Here is a 23,300-nt window from a genome sequence, read left to right as displayed (position 1 = left end):
TAGGCCGTCTACCATGTAAGATATGATGCATCAAAGGCTCATGGATACTCCTTGTAGTTAAATTTTGTTTACTGGCTTAGCTTATGCAGCCGAATGTGGCTATATTACCTGTTGAAATTAGTTTTATTGTCCCAAGGATCATCACCAGTAAGTGGGTGTGCTGTAAGCATTGCTCTTCAGATGTCTCGATTGTGAAGAAAAAAAAAAAAAGAAAAATGCGAATTTGCTTCTTGATTTTGCTCTAAATTGCCTGAATTCCTCTCTGATTGATTGAGATACATATAAACTACATTTCAGATGTTTTTCTTAGTTAAAGCTATAGAAATTAGTTTTTGATATTCAAATCCCTGCTCTTAATATGGTTTGACTGACTTGTATAAGCTGTGCATCCAACTATTAATCATTTAAACCAGTGAAAGGTAATGGTGGGATTCAGATCTATTCATACTCTACACATAATGAAGCAATCAAATATAAGTATTTTGGATAAGTATTGTTTAGGAGGCACAATTTCTGCAAATGGATTCTGAAATGTCAAGAATGTTGGTAATACTAAAGCTAGACATGACACTTCAACTCAGACGGCCTCAAGCCGTGAAGATTTGAACCAAATGTCGCACAATCACCGAGCTCATACTACCATATGCTATTCTCTAACAAATTAGAAGCAAAGAAAGTTTCAGCTATCACTGTTTCAATTTCATTTCACAACCTATAGTGTCCAAACATCTAGTTTTCCTTGTAGAGATGACATGCATTCAACAAAAGTTAATTACAAGAGAGTGAGCTTACGGAAAATACACATGCTGGCACTTTGGCACTCCTCTTGTAAGCAACCCCTTTCAGCTCCTCATTACTTTGGTCAAGTTTCTTTCCCTTGGCAAACAGTATTGTTTCCCGTCCGCTTTCTTTTCAATCTATTGCTTGTGACCTCTTCCTTCTCATCAACAAAGGAGAGAAATCTTTGGAAGTGTGCAGAATATGAACTACCAAATCTAGAGGATTCAGATGTTTCAGGGCAATGTTGCTTGAACTTGCAGAACATTAGCCAAAAGTATACAAGCAGAGCGATAAGAAATGCAACTCCACACACGAGGAAAAGACCCCAAAAACTCTCTAAGTTAAGTTGGTCTGATTGAGAGCTCTGAGGCTGAGGACCACACATACTTTTATTCAGCCACTTGTCATCAATCTTTTGGAGTTCACCATTCTCCGACAATGAAAGAATTGCAGTTGACATGTCAATGGCTAAGGGAGAGTCTCTGGGAAATGCCTGACGAGTTGAGAAGAAGAGAAACATGGCTAATGAATTTGCACTTGAATAACAAGATGTAAGGATTACAGTAAATGTGATCAACCAAAGTTGCAATACTGGCATGTGGGAGACCAGAATTTCTTGAAATATGATGCAGTTTGTGTGAGTAATCTTGCAATTTCAAATCTTAACCTGACATTTACTACAAATGAAAGGAAAAATGAGAATTAGAGATCCCTTAGCCCTTATCTGAATTGCACTTTCCATGAAAAGGATGCCAAATACAGAAAAAAAAAAAAAAAAAGGCCTAGTAGTAACAAATGACAAGTTTCTTGCTTCAACACCACATGCAAAATGAAAAGAGCTGCATCTGCTTTATGCTTTAATCCTACCAAATTCACAAATAGCCCAAGTACTTAATACTAGTTGAAAGCTAATTCCTTGTCTGAAATAAACAAGTTCTTTAGTGAGTGACCAGAAACTCCTTCTGCTTATATATGTGGATTTGGTTGTCTCTTTTCCAGTAAATTATGACAGCATAAACACTGATATAATCTTGTTATCATCTTTCACAAGTCACAAGATGTTGAGTACTTGATTTAGCCAAAGTTAAAGGCACTCACAAATCCCCACCCACTTCTTGTGAATGGTTGACCAACAACTCGGAACTTGCAGTACTTCGAAAGGAACAGATCAATATATGGCTGTTCATCAACTATGGCAGCAACTATTCTTCTTTCAAGAGCATCAGCATATGCTTCTGGTGAGCCGAGAGGAACAAGCCTAGATTTAGCAATATCAAGTTCTTCACGTAAATAATTTTCAGCAAAAGATCCTACCTGGAACCCTATAGGATCATTGCTGGTTATCAAGGATTCAATTCCATTGATGGATGAGCTTAGCTGCTGCACTGTGAGGATTGATGTCAAGCTTGCGGTATAGCTCGAATTGATTATCAAAACCACAAAAAGCCAAATAATTAGGACAATCCGCCCAAGTGTGCTCATTGTATTTTCCCCTGGAAGTAAGATCACGAAATCCATATGAGCAGTTTGAGTAGCCAAGCAACAGTTAAAAAGTTTCATAATTTTCATCTATACTTACTCTGGGCAAAAAACATAGTTGAAAAGCTAAACCTGCAAAACAGAAGCAAGTGGATGAGAATCTTTTTCCCTTTCAATTGCCACTAACTGAAATGTAGATAATTAGCTTATCTAGTCTTTGATATTAGTTAAATATGTGATAGAGTAACATATCAAAAGGAAAAAAAGGGGAAAAAAATTCAACATGGCACCATAAATAAGTGCCTATTGATTCCTTGTGTCATAGGATTTCTCCATCCAAAATAGAACTGTGATATCAGCATAGGCAGAGTTTGGCATTGCGAAGACCAGCAAAAACTTAAAATCATTTTGGCAGTCATGCTGAGGTGCAAACCAAGGTTCTGTCAAAGTGATAATTGTACCTCCAAAATGAAGTACATCTGTACATGATTTGGAGACCATAATCCATTTACTCACCAAAGAAGTGTCACCAGCTGTTTCTTCAGTGGACCACGGAATTCATTGTTTACCCTGTGCTCCAGTATCCACACCACAACTCCAACAAGAAGGAAAAAAGCTGCAGTGACCCCCCACATTGACGGGGTAAATGGCCTCAAAAAGGCCCAAGCACTAGAATGCAATTTTCTCACTGGAACGACCACAACTAAACCTGACTCTATGTATGGCTGGGTGAAGTCAACGATTTTTGTGCGGTTGGCCACAATTGCAATGTCCCCAACAGCAGCATCAAAGACCTAGAGGAAGAGTATTGTATAACTAGAGATGAAATTAAAAAAAAAAAATCCGATGAGCACTCAATGAAAAAAAGAAAAAAAAAACTCTGACGAACAGAATCTCATATTGCATATCCACTACTGGGATTAAAACTAATTGATACTCACGTTAGATGTTATCATTCTCACAAGCTCTGTATAGCTTGGGTTCTTAAGGCCATCTCCAAACAAAATGAACTCATGGGGTACTGCATATGGAAGTAACTTTATGGCTGCAAGAAACACATCTATACAATATCCATGTATCAGTCCAGTATGATTATCTAATGAAACGAAATCTTTGTAACTAACTCTGTTTGGAACTCCAATTCTTAATCGTTTTCCATTGTTCGGGAAAACCCAGCCACGTGGCTTAACTTCTGTTTTTCCTGGCCATAATACACCATATAACTTCTGGTTTGAACTTGATCTGTTTGCTTGTCTAGAGTAAAGAGTCTCAGGGGGATCAACAGAAAGTCCTGAATAGTTTGACCAGTATCCTATCTGCCTAAATCCATTCCCAATTACATTGAGGATATCATAGGCAGGACGCTTCATAGACCTGTCTGGATTAAACTCAATAGGGCCTGTTAGACCTCTCATATTGGTCTGCACTATGTTGCTGAGCAACATCTGCCCACCATCAAAAATGCTTAATGCACTAAGATTCAGAACCCTTCCACCAAGAACATTCAAACTTGAATAATTTGAGAATGATATGGTGCTACCATGAGCTAGGAATAATTTAACTGCATTAGCAATCATCCAAACTGTATCATAAGCGTAAAGACCATAAGTGTTCAAACCGATGGAGCCATTACTCAACTTGTTCCAACGAGAGGCAAAGGCTCTTTTCCTTTTGGAGTCTGGTATATGAAGACGAAGTGTTAGCACACCTTGGATTGAGTTGGCAGTGTCTGGTAAAATTTGAGTAGCATCCATTGCTGCTGAAAGCCAATTAGTAGCGATCCACACGTAACCCTTGTCCATCATACCAAGATTCTGGGCTATATCAAAAACCACAAAACCTGTTTTTGTATATGTGTTGACAACAATAACACGAGGTTCCATCATTCTAATATTAAGCAATTCCTCCATAACGTGATCACGAATTGGTGCTGGCTCAGGTGGAATTGTGGCTTTATAAGAAATTTTAGCACGCCTTTCGGCAAGTATATCACCTAAGATGGTAATACCATTTCGGTTCTTATCATCATCAGTAAAAATGGCAATTACCTCTCTGTAACCAAAGTAACTAATCATATCCGCTATAGCAGCTATCTGGTATAGATCGGTAGGTGCTGTCTGGATAAAATAAGGATACTGGAGAGGGGTTATAGAGGGGTCCAATGCCGTGAATGACAAGAGAGGAACATGGAGTTCATTAGTGAAATGTGCGATGACGTGAGCCATAACAGAAGTTTGTGGACCAATAATAGCTACTGTATCAGTTTCCATGTACTGCAATGCTGTGCCAAAGAAATTATGACAAAAAAAATTAACGTATCACTAGTTGACAAAGGACATAATTTCAGAATCCTAGGATGAGAAATGCAACAAGAACTATGAAAGAAGTAAGAGGTTTAACTCAGAACATTGTAAAACAGAGATTTCCCTTCCGGAAGTCAAAAAGGATGTGAAAAGCAAATCGTGTAAACTAGTCCTTTATCTAAAGAAAATTCTGTTTAAGTTCTCCTCTATAAAGGTAGGTAACCAGCAAGATATGTATAATTTCTGGGAAAAACATCAGGCAATTAACATGTTTTACATTTGGATTGAGATAATCATCAAATCCCAACTCCAAATCCAGAATTAATCTGCAATTCATCATCCAGAGTACAAGAATGGAAACGCCCATCCCCTTAAAGCATAAAGGAGGTAAATCTTAAGGTATCAAGCATGCATTACCTCCCATGATGTCAAGAAATCCACTGTAGTTTGAATCATGCATGGAGAGAACCAGTTTTCTACCTCCAAGAACACTAGAGTCAGAATTTACATCTTCAACAGCAGCAGTCATGGCAATTTTTGCTACTCTCCCATTTATAGTCGCAAACGAAAGGATTGAACCAATATTGATGACACCAGATTGTTGTATTTCCTCTGAAAATCCGGCAAGAAAGAGAATGGATACAGGATAAAGCCAGGTCAAACTCATGCTGATCAGATGATTATGGTTTGCTAAAATCGGTCATCAGCGCTCGGCATCTTGCTGCCGAATCATCAGTAAGATAGACAGGAAATGACTGAGCACACAAAATCCTCGTCAAAACAATAAGAAAATGCGAAACTTTAAGAGCATGACCAGGTACTAATGTAAACAAAAATCCCCATTAAAAAGATCAGATAATAAGTGGAAACAAAAAGAACAAGAAAAAAGCAAGAGTCATCATATATCTTTTTTGTAGTACTACATACAACAGAAGGAAGAACAAAAATATTTTTAACCTAGGATCACAGAAGTTGTGAAGCCACAAGATCATATGTTCAAGACAGGAAGACAATTTTAAAAAGAAAAAAAAGGGAGAAAAAGAAATCACTTTATATCTAATCTGGAAGAACTCCCAACCCACAATTAACCATTCTTCGCAATTGTCTCCATTTCAAAACTAAATATAGGTTTAGGCTTCAACTATAATTGCTTAAGGGTTAGAGCGTTCCAAGCTTATGCCACTCTAAATGCCCTCACAGAGCAGCCCTTCCATTTTCCTTATTCTTCTTCATCCTCTATTTGCTCCTCTCTTTTGCTCTCTCTTGACAAAGCACATCACTGCACAACAAATGGACTGCATGCATAGCGGTAGTAAATTAATTAGATTACATACTTTGGTTTCATACTTGGATTACTTACTCCTTAACCAGCATGAATGTTCTCGTCAGTATTAGTTGATACCATTACCATTACCATTGCAATCAATGCATGTATGAATAAATAAGAGCCGTGAAAATGCATCAACACACAACACAAACTGGTTGATTGGTGGAGAATGCTAGTTTAAATGACTGCATAGAGAAGATTAGGAAAAGGATCATATCATATGCTTCAGAAATGCTTACCTGATAGTTCCCAGTACTTGACTAGCTTAGTGTTGAACCCTTTACTGAAAAAACCCAACTGAGACATAGATTACTGTGTCCGTCTTCAAGTGACGATGTGTGATTCTTGTAAGGGCTGCTGCGAGTTTTGGTTATTCATTGGTTTTAGGGACGATTTTATCAGATCATACTTGTACTAATACTACAAGCGGTAAATGGTGGCCTTTCTTTCTTGAATTGTCATATTCTTTGTTCTTTGATTAAAAATGAAGAAACAAGAAAGATGGCATATATTCCTAAACCACTCACATTGTTAAACATTAATTGGTTCCTTCCGAGGTTGAAAAAAAAAAATAAACAAATCCATTTGGTAAGGGCAGAAAAGCAAAAGCTGGAAATCTCACGAGGCAAAAAGTGAAATCTTCCTTACTATTGTAATGAAAAGAATTAAGGGATAATTGTAGAAACCTCCCCTGAGGTTTATAACCATTTCACTGGCTCCCTCTAGATTTCAAAAATTACACTAACTTCCCTTAAGATTAATTATCTTGTAATATTTAGATCTAATCAATAATAAAAAAGTGATATTAAGAGAGAAAAAATAATATGATTTCATCATTGCCCCTCATATACTACATTATTTAATTAATTGAATACCAACCTGTATATTAAAAAAAAATACTAAAATTTGCTGCTTATCGTTAGATATCAAATCACATGTATCATCAAAAAAACAATATACTATCATTGTATGGTGGGATAATTTCACAAACCTCCCCTGAGGTTTTTAATAATGACAAAGAACTCTCCTCAAGTTTTAAAAATTACATATACCTCCACTACTTTTACTGTTTAGTAACGATATAAGTCCAATAAGATAGATTTTCTTACAAAAGTCCTAAATTGTCCTTTTGTACAAAACTAAGAAATAAATATATAGTATACTCAATCATTTTTTTTCCATACTTTGCACAAATCAACAAGTCTAATTCCTAACAACCATCCAAGCATAAGTACTAAAACCAAGTAACTGTCCAAAAGATCCCAAATTACATATACAGTATCAATATTTGTCACGATAAAAAAGAAAAAAACACACACACGCACACACACACAAAACTACATTAACAACCAATTTCATACCCCAAAAATTAAATAGCAATGCTCAAATACCTTTTCAATACAAGTTAATATAATCTAGAACCGCCATTACAACCCTCCTATGGTTTTAAAAATATTAATATCTCAAAAGTAGAGAATAAATTCTGCCTTCACAATAAAATTATAATAAAAAATTTCTAATTCAATGAAAGAAATCCTTATGCAATTATTGACATTTTATGAAAGTTTTTCTTGAAAACCAACAAAATATGATAAATTCCACATCTTTAGTTCTTCTTCCTATTTCAATCATCAATTTCATTATTTATTTCTCTATCATTGCGAGTCTCTTCATTTCCTTCTAATTTGATACATAATATGCTCTCTTTGTTGATTTTGTAATTTCAATTTACTAATATCCACAAAATTGAAGATAATAAAAAGAGATTATAATAACTAGAAAAGAGAGGAGCGAAAATAGACAAGAAATAGAAAAATAGATTTCTTTTTTGGGTTTTGTTATTGTTTTAAATTTAAAATTGTCTACCAAGTGGAGGGCATTATAGGTATTTTATTATGGTAAAGGAGGTAAATGTAATTTTATAAACTAGTGGAGAGCTGAGTGAAATTGTCAGAAACCTCAAGGGAGGTTTCTGAAATTATCCCTTTTATATTTTTCACTTAATACAAGATCCAAATTACTCCTTTTAGTTACATATTCATTGTCAAACATGATCAATAACAAAAAATCAATAAATTTATAAACAAAATATTACAAAAAAAAAAACAAACTTTAACATCATAAATATTCTTGTCAACATGTCACGAACCACACTTTTCAAATTTTATATGATTATCGAAGAGAATGTGAATACTTTGATTATATGTAGAAAATTTGGACAACAGCAGGAGTTTTGTATCGTCTTTAGCATCAACCCATTACCCACAGATGAGAAAAGACATTTCAGCACTTTCCCACTTCACACGCTGATTGTTTGATGTGCAACAAATTAACAGCCACCAACATTTCACATCTTTTATATCTCTTCGTGGAGGTCACTCGCAAGTGCACGAATATGTAAACTGTTACTATTGCATTAAGAGATGCCTTAGTATTGCACTAAGAGATGAGTAAATTTTATATATATTGATAATACATACATTATCATTGTTGGATGCATGACATACATAAACACTTTTGCTATTCCATTAGACTCCTTGTTATATGCATTGAGTACCAAGTTCACCAACCTCAATGACAGGCAAAAAAATCTCGTCAATTAGTCAAGCTTGCAACGCCTTAATATTTTGTTATGATTATCACCTTTTGTGAGTTACTTTGTTGAGTTTCTTTTAATTAGAAAAAGTAAAACAACCGATTTTGAGCTGGATTTCAAAGAGTTCAAAAATCGAATCAATTCTTATAATATGACTAATTTGGCTCGTATATTAGTATCCTGACTTAATACGTTAGGAAGGTGACATAGAATTGCCGATAGCCTCATTATAGTCATGTCAAATCCATTTTTTCAAATACAATTAAAATGGATTCTCCAAACTAAAAATACAATCGCAATTCCCTTTTGTTTGAGGTAACAACAATATCCCCACACACACACTCTTTCGGATTCTGAGTTCAAAAATCAGATCAATTCTCATAGTATGACTAATTTGACCTATATATTAGCATCATGACTTAATAAGTTAGAAAAGCGACATAAAATTACAGATAGCCACAAGGTAATCACGTCAAATCCATTGTTTCAGATACAATTAAAATGGATTCTATAAACTAAAAATACAACCGCAATTCCCTTTTGTTTGAGGTAAAAACAATACATCCAAACATACACCCTTTGGAATTCCAGGGAGTTCAAAAATCGGATCAATTCTCGTAGTATTACTAATTTGACCTGTATATTAGCATACTTAATAAGTTAGAGAAGCGACATAGAATTGCAGATAGCCGCAAGGTAATCATGTCAAATCCAGTTTTTTAGGTACAATTAAAATGGATTCTCCAAACTAAAAATATAACCACAATTCCCTTTTGTTTGAGGTAACAACAATACCCCTACACATACACTCTCTCGGATTCCAAGGAGTTCAAAAATCGGATCAATTCTCGTAGTATGACTAATTTGACCTGTATATTAGCATCCTAACTTAATAAGTTGGAAAGATGACATAGAATTGCAGATAACTGCAAGGTAATAATGTCAAATCCACTTTTCAAGTACAATTAAAATGGATTCTCCAAAACTAAAAATACAACCGAAATTCCCTTTTGTTTAAGGTAACAGCCATACCCCCACACATACACTCTCTTGGATTCCAAGGAGTTCAAAAATCGGATCAATTCTCGCAGTATGACTAATTTGACCTGTTTATTAACATCCTGACTTAATAAGTTAGAAAGGCGACATATAATTACAGATAGCCGCAAAGTAATCATGTCAAATCCACTTTTCAAGTACAATTAAAATAGATTCTCCAAAACTAAAAATACAACTGAAATTCCCTTTTGTTTAAGGTAACAGCCATACCCCCACACATACACTCTCTCGGATTCCAAGGAGTTCAAAAATCGGATCAATTCTCGCAGTATGACTAATTTGACCTGTTTATTAACATCCTGACTTAATAAGTTAGAAAGGCGACATATAATTACAGATAGCCGCAAAGTAATCATGTCAAATCCACTTTTCAAGTACAATTAAAATGGATTCTCCAAAACGAAAAATACAACCGAAATTCCCTTTTGTTTAAGGTAACAGCCATACCCCCACACAAACACTCTCTCTACCACTTTTATTCCTTAACTATCTTACTAACTTAAGCATCGAAGGTAAACTAAGGATAAGCTCAGCCTCTATTGCTTCTTGTTTGCAAGCTAAATTCTCGCCCTGCGAATTTGGTCTTCACAACGACCTCATCTTTATCCCCTTTTTGAACCAACGCCATACTCCCAATTTGATCTGGCCATTCTAATCGCCTACAAAGTAGTAAAAACCAATGCATCCAATGAGGGAAGGAATACTGCTACATTGTTTAATATCATGGTTAGTGCAACAACTCCGTTAACATTCTCATCCAATTACTACTGTTCTTCTGTGGCACTTCACCACCATCGGATGGCACAATCTCACCACTGATATGTTTTTTGTCTTCTAACTTGTATGGAGTATCAACATCAGGCTAGAGCATGCCCAGTCTATCTGGATAGTACAGAAAAAAAAAAAAAAAGGAATTCTAAGCCAGAGAGTAAAGTAAAAGAGATGATAGATAAGAATGTTGTGAAGGCCAATATACAAGCAGCTAGGTGCATCTGGCTTTCTAGCTCTCACGACCCCAATCCCAGAGATTGCTCACCAAAATAATTGGTTCTAGACACCACTGGTTGATCAAACTAGTCTTTTGTTGTTCTCCTTTAATCTTTATCAGACTGATAAGTGACCGTTTGGTTGATAAGATGCTAAATAGATGGCACCACAAACTTTTACATGATCTACACATGAAACCAGAATAGACAGAATAATATCAATCTAAGTGAATCATGTGAGCGAGTTGAAAGCACGGTTCCATAAGGATATGCCTTCGGCTACTTTGGAGGCAGTACATCCCTAGCACATTTAGCAAGCTTCTATCCAAACCCTTGAAAAATGTGGCCAGCAAGAGGGCATCTGCAGAGAGCAAATCCAGAAGACGAGCAAAATTACAAAATATCCGGTTACCATTATACAGGATCGTCAACGCTTGAATGTAAAATGCCATAGATCTTGCAAATCACTTAAAAGAGACCTCACACGAACATGAAGACTGCCAACATTATGGTATAGAGGGTGTGACTTTTGCTTTGTTTCTGTAAGAAAAATTGCACACACTTTCGTATGAACATACAAAGTTAGATATCCTCTAGTTCTTGGAATTAGTAAAGTCCTGATTTATCCTCGTGCTATGAGATATGAACATTTTATAAACAACTGCACGAGGAAAAATGCAATCTATAAACTTGAGAGAACAAAATTTGGAAGAATAGTAGCTTCTCCAGGGTGGAGTGTATACCTGGATACCTAAGAGAAAAGAATTCTAAGCTCGAGAGTGAAGAAAAAGAGATAATGGATAAGATGTTCAAATGAAAGCCAAAGTACATGCAGCTAGGTATGTATGGCTCTGGCTTCTTGACTGTTACCTGGCTATCTGGATTCTAGCAGCTGAGACAAATACATGCCTGCTTACCGAAATATTTTGTTCCAGTGCTTGATCAAACTGGGTGTTTGTTATTCTCCTCACTCAATCCCAATGATACAAGTGACCTTTGGTAAGCAAATGACAGAAGATGCCACCACAAACTTGTATACCGATCTAAAGATAAAATGAAAGCCAACCAAACAATGTTGATCTATGTCTAAATGAATCCCATCTACGAGTCTAAGGCATCCATAAGGACATGCCATTGGCCACCTCGGAGGACATTCATCTCCTCTACATTTAGTGAGCACCCATCCAATGGGAAAAGGTCTGGATGGAGGACAGCATCGGCTAAGAGTGTAGCCAGAAGACAAGCAAAATCAAAAAATTATTTCCGGACTATTACTATAGAAGAATAACAGAAGTTTTAAAGTGAAATCTTGTTAATCATTCGGTAGAAACCAGCATATACCAGAAGATTGCTGACATAGTTACTACCATTTTTACGATTATGCAGTTTATAAATAAATACATTATTCAGATTTTGTAATGGTCAGCAAAAGAAAGAAAGAAAGTAAGAATATTACAAGGATCTTGCAAAAACCCCTTGTGTCCATTGTAATTCAACGGAGATACTACAGCACAATTGATCAAGTGGTTTGAAGCAGATGAAGAGTTAAATGATCTTGACTTCCTTCAAAAGAACACACTTAGCACTTTCAAGAAGCTAGGCCCTAGCTTCATAATGGTTTTCAAAATCTGGGGCAATTTCCATCTCATAGGAACCGCCACTCAATAAAAGCAAGAGAAGACAGCAGTAGTACTCAAAACAAAAATTAGACCATCAAGTACGATGTCTCTGCTGAAACTATGCTCGTAAAATTTTTTATCCAACGCCAGCTCGATTAAATTTAGTTAGAAGAAAACAGCAAACCTACCTAATTTGCAATCTTGCTGTGTTTCAATCAGCATCCAGAGATCTTTATAGTGTAAACATAACCATATCCATGTGAAGCAATAGATTGCAGGTAATCACGCAAACCAGTTCCAAAGAAAATTAATTTCAAGACTATTCTTAAAATTCAATAACAAAAAATAGTAACAAATTGCTCATTTCAGGAACACCCAAAAAAGTCCTCTTTCTTACACTGAAGACAACCAAAAAAAAATACACACACACAAACAAAATTACTAATGGCAACTACAAAAAGTTCAAACATCAAAGAAAGCCAGAAAATCTCAGCTTTTTGATAGTCCTTTCCAGGTAGTCAGGAAAATCACAAGCAATAACAACAGCAGCTGCTACTCTTGATTTTAACAGCAAAAACGATGGGTGGAATAGTATAGAAGTTGTGATGTTTTACCACTGGGAAAAACTATAACATGGACCATCACAAATTTAAAATTTTCTCTATTATCTAAAAACCAGCACATTGTTCAGTTTTAATTAAGAAAATTTTTGTCTGGGTGGTGGCTGTTTCACAATTCATAAAGAGTGTGGGATTTTTGCTTCATTTCTATAAGGACAATTGAAAACACTTCTCTATAAACATAAGATAGTTTAGCAAAGAAGCATTTTTGGATCGAGGAATTTGCTTCATTGTGTTCATGAAGGATAACAGATTAGCAAAGAATCAAACTTTCTGATATGCACAACAACACTATCCAAATTCTTGACAGGTTATCTACTATTATACCTTCCCTTTCCCAAGTGGGAAATCAAACAAAGTAGAACAAACTAAAATAAGCCATTCATGATCAAACTAAAAATTTAAAAGACGGAGATGAAAAATATAATGCACTACAATGAATCATGATCAAACACTAGGAAATACTATTGGAAACATATCAATAAGACATTCAATAGCATGCAACAACTAAAGGAGAGCCAAAAAGACACTAATTTCTTTCTCATACTTATTCTAGGGCACAACACTAAGAGTCAAGAGTAAATGATATCTGAAAATAGCTGAAAATACGCTATTAGCAGTTCAAAGGAAGAACACCGGAGCCTCCGGATACATTACTTTCCTTTCCACCAGCCTGCCAATTTTTTGGTCAGACCAGAAGAATTCATCAAAGTCAATGGTGTCATGGCGTGCTGTGAACAAGCCTAGCGCCCACACGGTCAAGCCTCTTTACCATTGCCACAGCCTTCAAATCACCTGCCTTCATAAATGCTTCCACCATTCTCTCTCCAATCTCTCTGCCTTTTTCCTCGTTATCTGTCACCGCAACAGCAGTGGGACCAGCTCCACTGATGGTGCAGCCAAATGCTCCTGCCTCAAGTGCTGCGGCCTTGACAGATTCCATTCCCGGTATCAGGGGTGCCCTCCTCGGCTCCACTATTTTATCGGATGACAAAGCCTTCCCTAAACCCCTCAAGTCTCCCTGCAAGACTGACGCTACCAGTGCGCCAGCCTGACTGGAATTCCAGATGTGGTGAGACATGGTTATCTCCGGTGGCAATGCCGCCCTCATCTTCTTCGTCGGAGCTTCAAATTCCGGGTTCACCAGCACAAAAAACAATTCGGCATTTCCCGGGAACTTGAGCTGGATGAGTTCCAGGGGATCGTAGCTGCGAATCAAGACGAAGCCCCCCATGATCGCCGGGGCCACATTATCCGCGTGGTAACCAGATACCTTGGACTCAGATTCCAGTCCGGCCAACACGAGGTCCGAAACCGATAATGGGGCTCCGAACAACTCGTTTACGGCAACTGCAGCTGCAGCAGCACTGGCGGCGCTGGAGCCGAGGCCACTACCTAGAGGCAAGCCCTTGTCGAGGGAGAGAGAGAGTCCAACAGAGCGAACACGGAGCATCTTCATGACAGCAATGGCAGCGATGCCGGCGCAATTAAAGAGAGGATTTTTGGTGAGCTTGCTGGCACCTGGGGAGCCGGAGATGTCGGAAATGGAAACGTGGCCGGGACGGACATCGGAGTCTACGCGGAGGGTGACGAAGTCACCAACGCCGTCGACAGCACAGCCGAGAAAGTCGAAGCCGGGGCCGAGGTTAGCGACGGTGGCGGGGGCGAATGATTTGACGGAGGAGAAAACAGGGTCGGGCTCATCAACGATGAGAGAGGTAGCGGAGTTAGAGGACGGAAGAGCTCTGGTCGAACATCTGCTGAAAGACAGAGATGCAGAAGGCGGCTTTGGAGCGAAGGAAGGAGAGAGATTTGAAGAGGAGGAGTTGGTGTTGGGCTGACAAAGAAAACGACAACACAGGGAGGAAGAAGAAGCCATGTGCGGGTTTAAACTTTAAATATAGAAAAGAAGCAACGATAGCTTGGTTCGGAGAGGAGAAAAAGCCGCCGCCGCCGGCCGCCGTTGGTGATTCAGGAGGGAGGACGGAAAGCAGGGAATTTTCTTTGCTGACAACAGGTCATATTTATTTTACGTATACGATCAAAAGTTCGCGTAAAAGTGGGCCAAAAAAAAAAAAGGTATGTATTCAGAAAAATTATGCACATAAATTAAATTCGTAAGTCAATAGCTCGAAACATATTTGAAAATTACGGAACTAAAACTATGAATAAATTTACTTTAATTTTTAAAGATTATGCTACATTTATATCAATTTTAAACTTACTCTTATATATGAGACGTTAAATTTATTAAAATTTTATCATATTATTACTTAAATATGTATAAATTTATAGCTGTTGTGATATGCATCGTCTTTATTTTATATATAACTTAAAAAGTATATCATTATCCTTATTCAAATTTTAAAATATTTTTAAAAAATTAAAGTATAATTCATGAAGTATAATATGCTAAAAGTTCATTACGTTTGAAACACAATTAATTGAAAAGTATGAGTATTTTTTAAATGTACAAAATATAAAATTTTTTTAAAATGATACATATGAACATGTATTATATGGATATAATACAGATGTTTACTAACCATTTTTCTATATATAAAGTCAGAGCAGAATTTGGTGTTAATAAAAATGTCATTTTTTGAATTGTCAATTTTATCCTTATTATTAAGGGTAAAATGGTCATATAATATAGTTCCAATTAAAAATTTAAATGTTCCTTTTCCTACATCCATGCATGTTCCTTTTACCACGTTCATGAGAAAGAAGTTGCTCTGATTTAATTTCTCCATATTTATCTAAACCCCATATTTATCTAATGGTATTTGAAACATTATAAAACTACAATAATATGTCTGTTACAGCACTTCTTCATTCACCATTGATAAATAATCATGATTTTATTTTACTTGAATAATCCTATTTATTTGTTTTCCTTTTACAAACTTTTATGCTTTTTTCTCTTTTCATGGTGTTCATGTTTTTTAGAGCATGTATGTTTCACAAAGTGCACACAAAACAAGTGTACCTCAATCACTAGTACTAATTAAAGCCAACAAAAAACAAGGAAGTCATAAATAATAAGTAACCATAATAATTGGGGAGATGGATGGGTTGGGTGGTAGTACGAAGGGAGTGTAAGTGAGAGTTACCAAGACCTTCCACTTACACTTAAAAAGAAAAAAAAAATGTAACCATAATAGTTACCTAATTAGAGCCAACAACAACAAAACAAAAAAAAAAGAAGTAGTAATAAAATTAGAGCCAACAACAACAAAATGAAAAAAGGAAGTAGTAATAATAGTAAACAAATATGATAATAGAAGTAAATAAAGAATTTTTCTAATGGTTGGACACTCGTTAACACGCTTCCAATTAACCTATTATGAATATACACATACTAATAATTATTATCGTCTATTGGATTTATATATTTTTCCTATTTAATCTTACATATTTTCCCTTGTATTTATATACTTTCCTTAATTAAACTTATATTTTAAAAAATATAACACATAAAATATATTTTAACGAGTATCAAATGAACATCTATTAGACTGACTTATAAATGAATACTAGCAATACACATAGGTCATAATTAACCCTTTCATGTTGAAAACTTTCTTTTAGATAAGTGTCCCATCAACCCATCAATAACTTAATAATCTTGGAACCATACAAATTCTATTAATTTAAAAAGATAGGTATTGATTAATCTATAAATTAATAATTTAATAATTTGATGAGTGTACTTATAATTCAAAGAAACACTTATTTAATCAACTAAAATTTATTTTATAAACTAGGGGGGAGTGCCTGCGCATCACGCGGGTGTTTAAAGCCTGTGGGGAAAAAGGTTTTGTTGTTGAATAAACAATAGTACATTGTAAGAAGAAATAAAGTTTAGTATGAAAAAATAAACGATATAATCAATCAATTCAGACAGCGTTACAATAAAACTGTGTCAAATTGAAGGATATTTATAATGCAGAAAAACAGAGCAACACAGTAAGCTAACCTTATTCCAAAATCCCCACCAAGAGCTCTTTCTTGCTGCTGCTCCAAACCTATAAGATTATAACCAACCCAGACCAATTGGGGTTAGGCAATGCGAAAAATGCTATCTTGCAGTTAGGCAACGCGATAAGAGTCGCTAATTGTAGGTACTAAGAACACACCGACAAAATTAAGGGAGGAACTGAAAAATTGGGGGGGGTGAAATCTAACCTCACGCTGAACCACCAGGAGTAGCTGGGACTGAAGAGCATTCTGAGCTGATTAGTATGAAGCCAGGTAGAATTATCCCAATTCTAAAATGCGAACAGGGAGAAACTGATAATCAACCGTTTAAGCATTAACATACCAACAGTTCGGCAATTGAATTGGGTGTAATTAATGATAAAATAATAGGTAATTTCAGAATTGAGGTCGGATGGAAGAGAAAACGATGAGGCAAATCGTTGTAGACAAAGGCAAAAAGGGAAAACTTAACTCCTGAAGCTGAAAGAAGATAAACTGACCAACATTTGTGACTCATAAATGCAGATTATAAATGATAGAGAAATGGGTTCCTACCATTGATAGAGAAATCGTTGGCTCATTTCCTAAATTCGATTGCCATTCAAACGTTTCAGACAAAGCAACATCTCAAACGGTTATCTGCGGCTGAAAAGGGGAATTATTGGTAGCTAAGGGATATTCCGGTAATTACACCAACATACAAGCATATATGGGTTGTACAAAATGAAAAACGGTTGCACACTAATTACACATTCCATCAATACCCAGACGGCTCATCAATGACAACTTTAAATGTATTAAAATGGGGTCATTTCAGTAAACATACCCAAATACATGCTTTCTTAACTTGTACTTAAAGCTTTTAAACTAATACACAACATTTCACATTCCCAAAAAGCCCACACCTATGCGTTTGAAATTCAACCTATTCTTTGACCAAAACTCAATCTTATATTTATTTTATAAAAATATGAAGTATTCTATTAATAAAAGGAGATTAAAAATCTAAAGAATATGAACCAATCCATATCTACTTGATTTGTAAGTATAATTTAATTCTATTAATGTCTTCAATGTATATATGTAACTGATATCATTTAATTCTATCAATGTCTTTAATGACATTTAGGTAGATTTAAATTTTAAGAAAAAATAAATAACAATAGACTTATATTTTAGAAATACGATATGTAATTTTAGTGAATTATTAATGGAAAAATCATTCAAAACGTCCCTCATATTTTACAAAATGACTTTTTTCATCCCTTACTTTTAAAAGTGCACTTTTACATTCCTTACAAATTCGCATTGGTCAAATTTCGTCACTACCTAAGTTTTCAACTAATTTTTTATCGAAATCCACCACGTGCCTTGCACGTGATCATTTTTTAAGAATAAAATTGTTAAATCAAAATTTGCATAATCTGATCTATAATCCCTTACATTTTATAAAATAAATTTTTTGTCCCTTACATTTCACAAATGAAATGTTTCATCCCTCAAATTTCACAAAATAAATTTTTTCATCCCTCACATTTTGCAAAATAATTTTTTTGTCACTCATTGATCATGTGTATGAATAATTTTTTTTAAACTCATGTATATCTCTATTTAATTTCACATGAACAATACGAATAGCATGTAATATATTTCTATTTGATTTCGCCTAAATATATTGTTCAGGTGAAATTAAATAGATATATACATGGGTTTAAAAAAATTTGTTATTTTTTCATTCATGTTCAATTTTTTTTACTCAAAAATTGAAAATAAAAAGACATTTAATCCTAAATATTATCAAGTATTTATATTGAATTAAATTTGGACAGAAAAAATAAACAAAGAAAAAGTATGACAAAAAAAAGTAAGCGATTGACACTTTCAAATTTTAAAATAATCACAAGGCAAGAAATTCAACTATTGGTCTTAAAGGTGGCAAGTAGAAACTTCAGATTTAAACTGCAATTTATAAGTATGACTATAGAATTCGAATTAGGATCGATTAATTAGATGACTTTATAGCACAACTCAATAAATGAATTATTATTAAAAAAGAAAATGCCACAAATATTGAATAGATTCACATGGTGAAATCAAATAAATATATATGTATTTAAAACAAAATTATTAGATTTAAACCCGCGTATATGTTTAGGTGAAATTAAATAGAGATATATTATGTGAGAACCCGAAAATTTTTTTAAAATTTTCTCCTGTTTTTGAAAAATTAATTTATATTTCCTTTTAATTTAACTTTACTTGCTTATTTGCTAGCCTTAATTTGACAGTGATTTAAAGGTTAAGTTAAGATTTTTATCATTTCTCTTTTTATATTTTAGTGCATGCTAAGTTCCATAGTACATTAAGATAGTTTGACCGATGAGTGAGATATGTGCGTTATATTTGGTGGATGAGAACAAGTGTAGTATTAGAGGGAGCATGTGATTGGAAGTGTCAAGAGTAAATTAATGAAACATAAGTTACAAAACAAGAGAAAACAAAGAGATAGGCTTGAACCTACTCAAGCCACTTGTCACCGATTGAAGACACCATTTAATCAAGACCTTTCCTTCATTAATTTCCTTACTTTCCTTTTTATTATTTCTCCCTTGCATTTCTAGGGTTTTGGCTGAATTTAGAGAAAGAATAGAGAGAGGAAAAGAAAAAAAAGGAAAGAAAGATGGGGGAAAATGGGTGGATGATAAGTGTTGGTTATCAAGCCAACTTTGACCAAAGACTTCTCTAGTCTTTATCTTGTAATTTTCAGCAAAAATCCCTTCATTCTCCTTCTTCCTTGGCCGAAATAGAGAGAGAAAAAAAAAGAAGAAAGTTTTCAATTTTTCATTTTGATTCTTGCTTGTTTTGGAGAGAAATCAACCGAAAACTCTAAATCAATCCATAGAAAGGTGCAACAAGGTGACAAAGAAACTTGAGGTGGAGTGATTTTGGATAGGCAACCTTTGTTTTGCATTTTCCTATAAGGGTTTGAAGGTATGAAGCTAACCAATTTTTTTCTCTTTCTCATCTTGCATTTTATTGGATAGATGACTTGAATATAGAAGTTTTATGGAAGATTTCATGATTTTGCTTAGTAGGTTGCAATTTTCATCTTTGGAATGTATTGGTCAGTCTTGATATGAATGGTTTAGTTTTGATATAAGGTTGGATATGAAATTTTAACTTTGGTATGAGGTTATCTAACTCCTATATTCGAATTTTCAGCTTTGATTGATATTTTCCAGCCTTGAGTTGAGAGTTTCCAACTTTGATATGAACTTGTGAATTTGATATAAAGATATCTAGCTTGGATATGCACTTCTAGCTTTATTATATGATATTTTCAACTCTAGTAGTTAATTTCTAGCTTTGCTATGTTAATTTACACCCTTGGAATGCCAATTTTAGATTTATTAGGAGATGTTCAAGTTTTGGTATGTAATTTTAGTTTTGATATCAATATTTCTAACTTTGGTTTGAAATTTCAATTTTGAGATGAAAAAATTTCAGCTTTGGTGTAAGTGATTTAGAGCTTGTTATATATGTTCAAAGTTGATAGTTTTGTGGCCTTGATTGAGATTCATTTACTATGAAATTAAGATTTGAATTGGATGATTAACTGGAAAAGATATGAAGACATATTTCTGGATTTTCACCTTGTTGGTCAAGTGAGGGTTAAGGTGTGAATTTAGGATATTTTGTTTTCTTCTTGCATATGATTTTACTTAAAACACTTGTTACAATCTATTTCTTTGCATGTGTGTTAGTTTTGAGCCAAAACAAAGAAATTTAAGAAGGGAAAAACCTCTAGTTTTCCAAACTAATTGCTTGTTGGAAAATTTTCGCAGGAAGCCCTATACAGATTTGAAAAATTGGCTATAACTTCATATAGGAAGTCATAATTGAGTTCTGTTAGTTGTGTTTGAAACTAGACTCATAGGGCTTTCAATGATATAAAATTCAGAATTTGATTCAATTCCTATAAATACCAGTAAATCTGGAAAATTTCTTGAAAATCATGACTGTTCTGTTTTTGCACATGAGACATCAGTGAGTTTAAATTGAAATTTGACTAACTTATGAGTTAAATTTCATGAAAATGTCTTCTAAAACCTGTTAGTGCTTCGAGTCTTTTCTAATGGTGTAAGTTTTGTGATTTTCTGACATACGAAACTCAAGTTATACTTTTTCAAAGTATGTCACCAAAGTTGGAAATTTTGTCAAATGAATTGAGTGAGACTTGAAAAACTTTGGAAAAACTTTTGTAGTCTTAAACCTTAATTTGGTGTGATTTTAGATGCTTAAATTGCTTTCTTCACTTTTAGAATACTTGTGTTGGATTTTATCTTAAAGTCTCGAGCTCAAAGTGAGAAGCATATGGAATACTTTGGAATACTAGACGTGTATGTTTTGGCTAGTTGAATCTACTAAATTTAAATCTATTGTAATTCTGAATCTTGCCTCAGGGTGTGGTAGCGATCAAGGTTATCATCCAGAGAGTTGACGTTTAATCTATTGATATCGGTGAGTATTCCTTGCATGTTGTGCTTCCAATGACTATGTGGAATGTTGTGAACGTTTACTTGAATATTAAATGCTTTTCAATGATTGTTAAGTAATTTTCAATGGGCGAGTATGTAATTTATCACACTCGATCTAAGTGAATGTAAATTTTCAAGAATTAAATGATTGAATGTTACTTGTGCATGACTATAAGTCTTTGGCTGAACTGGACCCTTGTCTTCGTTACCAGTCGACTCGAGCCAAAAGCGGACTCGATCGAGTGGCTGGTAATCTTGAGACAGTGTTTGGTATACACGAGTATGATCACGAAGTCGGGTGGAGTACTAGCTAGTGAATGCAATGCAATAATTGAAATGAATGACTGAATGAATGAATGAAATGAACACTGCAGGAGTTTTTACTTTTAAATGTTTTCAAATGTTGGAGGAATAAAGGAAATGGTCGGCGACTGAATGACTAAATGAATCGCTCCAAGTGAGCACGTATCTTTCTAATGATTGAATGTTTGTCTCTTGAATGACTGTTTGTTACTGTGCAAAGTGTGCAAATTGTTAAATGTAATACTTCCATGTTTTATCTACTTGATTGCTTGTTTGGGAATATCGCTGGACTTTTACCTCATTTCTTTAGTTTTACTTTCCTTACAGGAGTGGAGGCTGGGTCAAGTAAACGTGAACTAGTGTATATAATCTTCATGTACTTATACTTTTGTAGATGAAATGTATTTGGGATCTTTGTTAATGAAATCCTATGTTTCACTTTTAAGCTGTAAATTAATTTGAAATTCTTGGATGAATGGAACTTTTATGTTAATTTAGAGGCGTGAAAGACTATTTCAAAAATGTTAGTGAGTGAGTTCTGACGAGAGTTGGACATGCGGTTCGCCAAATCCTTGGGTTCGTTTTAGGGGAAGATGGGGTCGTCATATATTATATGCTACTCGTACTGTTCAAGTGAAATCGAATAGATATATACATTCATTTAAAAAAAAAATTATTCGTACACATGGGATGAAAAATTTATTTTGTAAAATGTGAGAGATAACAAAATTCATTTTGTGAAATGTAAGAGACGAAACAATTCATTTTATGAAATGTAAGGGACTATAGATCGGATTATGTAAAATTTGGTTTGACAATTTTACCCTAAAAAATGATCATATGCAAGGCACTTGATGAATTCTGACAAAAAAATTGGTCAAAAATCTAGGTATTGACCAAATTTAATCAATATGAATTTATAAGGGACATAAAATTATATTTTTAAAAGTGAGGGGCGAAAAAAGTCATTTTATAAAATGTGCGAGACATTTTGAATGATTTTTTTATTATTAATTTATGATATGATTGGGACCAAAGGGTTATGTAACGTTTTCAAAAAAATTATCATCTTATTATTTTATCAAAATTATTAATTTATCTCATTAGCCTAGGTTGGGATCGAAAAATTATTATTTAATAGAGGTTATCAATTTATCAAGTATTAATTTATAAAGGTTTTACTTTATTTAAGGGCCAAAAACCTAGTCTACCATTAAACTATTTCCTACGTCGACTTTTGACCATTAAATTATTTTTATCTCAATTCAACCACTAAACTAACTAATCAGTATACCCTTGCTCATTTTGTTCTTAATCTACAAAATAAATCAAACATGTGTAACTCATATGTCAAAATATAAGAGTAAATACGTCCATCAAGTTTCTCAACTTGAAAGCAAAAAATCTTAACGGGCACTACACTATTCCGTTCATGCACTTTTGGCCACTCAAAATTTTTTTGTTATCTCAATATAATCACTAAACTCTTAAATCACATGCTACTGGTCATTCTATCTAATATTGCTATTAATGCTAACAGAATGACTTTTTTGTGCATTTCACGTGCCAAAAACAAAGACAATTTCATAAGATCAATTTTTTTAAGTTTTTCCCCATATAGAGTTTTAAATTTCCAATTAACAAAGATAAAATTTAGAATCTATATGAGCTTCTTTAAAGGATTCTAATTTATAAGTTCTAACAAAAAA

At 34.4% G+C, this 23,300-nt stretch overlaps 2 protein-coding genes and 1 long non-coding RNA gene across 7 annotated transcripts; 1 reads left to right on the top strand and 2 right to left on the bottom strand.

The window, feature by feature from the left end:
• Nucleotides 1-677: 677 nt before the first annotated feature.
• On the bottom strand, nucleotides 678-6,431 carry LOC113719487 (glutamate receptor 3.2). Of its 5 annotated transcripts, none has more exons than XM_072072689.1 (7): nucleotides 6,129-6,431; nucleotides 4,980-5,174; nucleotides 3,201-4,540; nucleotides 2,776-3,053; nucleotides 2,360-2,391; nucleotides 2,095-2,273; nucleotides 678-1,273 (listed from the first exon to the last, which is right to left on the bottom strand). In XM_072072689.1, exons 1-7 carry the CDS (start codon nucleotides 6,193-6,195, stop codon nucleotides 863-865), a joined length of 2,502 nt encoding a protein of 833 aa, XP_071928790.1. In that variant the 5' UTR covers nucleotides 6,196-6,431; the 3' UTR covers nucleotides 678-862. The 5 variants fall into 5 exon arrangements, with proteins under 5 accessions (XP_071928790.1, XP_071928789.1, XP_071928788.1 ...); XM_072072688.1 differs by having other exon boundaries at nucleotides 1,879-2,273; nucleotides 4,980-5,333; nucleotides 6,129-6,427; XM_072072687.1 differs by having other exon boundaries at nucleotides 1,879-2,273; nucleotides 6,129-6,427.
• Nucleotides 6,432-13,213: 6,782 nt separating this feature from the next.
• LOC113719551 (homoserine kinase-like) lies at nucleotides 13,214-14,833 on the bottom strand. The gene has a single exon (XM_072072614.1). The coding sequence runs from the start codon at nucleotides 14,646-14,648 to the stop codon at nucleotides 13,491-13,493; it is 1,158 nt and encodes a 385-aa protein (XP_071928715.1). The 5' UTR covers nucleotides 14,649-14,833; the 3' UTR covers nucleotides 13,214-13,490.
• A 4,509-nt stretch (nucleotides 14,834-19,342) lies between these two features.
• On the top strand, nucleotides 19,343-22,082 carry LOC140020959 (uncharacterized). Its single transcript, XR_011824915.1, has 3 exons — nucleotides 19,343-19,741; nucleotides 21,214-21,271; nucleotides 21,919-22,082. It is a non-coding gene; the product is annotated as an uncharacterized lncRNA (long non-coding RNA).
• The last annotated feature ends 1,218 nt before the right edge of the window (nucleotides 22,083-23,300 follow it).

This window comes from Coffea arabica, chromosome 11e, assembly GCF_036785885.1.
Source record: "Coffea arabica cultivar ET-39 chromosome 11e, Coffea Arabica ET-39 HiFi, whole genome shotgun sequence".
Lineage (NCBI taxonomy): Eukaryota > Viridiplantae > Streptophyta > Magnoliopsida > Gentianales > Rubiaceae > Coffea > Coffea arabica.
Note: the sequence above shows the minus strand (reverse complement) of the source record. Positions and strands in the feature narration are given on the sequence as shown.

Coding starts and splice junctions, on each gene's coding strand:
- LOC113719487 (XM_072072687.1), bottom strand. CDS start 6,195: ATGTCTCAGTTGGGTTTTTTCAGTAAAGGGTTCAACACTAAGCTAGTC. Junction 2,392..2,775: donor CAGCTGGTGACACTTCTTTG/GTGAGTAAATGG, acceptor TCTGTTTTGCAG/GTTTAGCTTTTCAACTATGT. Junction 1,274..1,878: donor CAAGAAGTGGGTGGGGATTT/GTGAGTGCCTTT, acceptor TCAACTCGTCAG/GCATTTCCCAGAGACTCTCC.
- LOC113719551 (XM_072072614.1), bottom strand. CDS start 14,648: ATGGCTTCTTCTTCCTCCCTGTGTTGTCGTTTTCTTTGTCAGCCCAAC.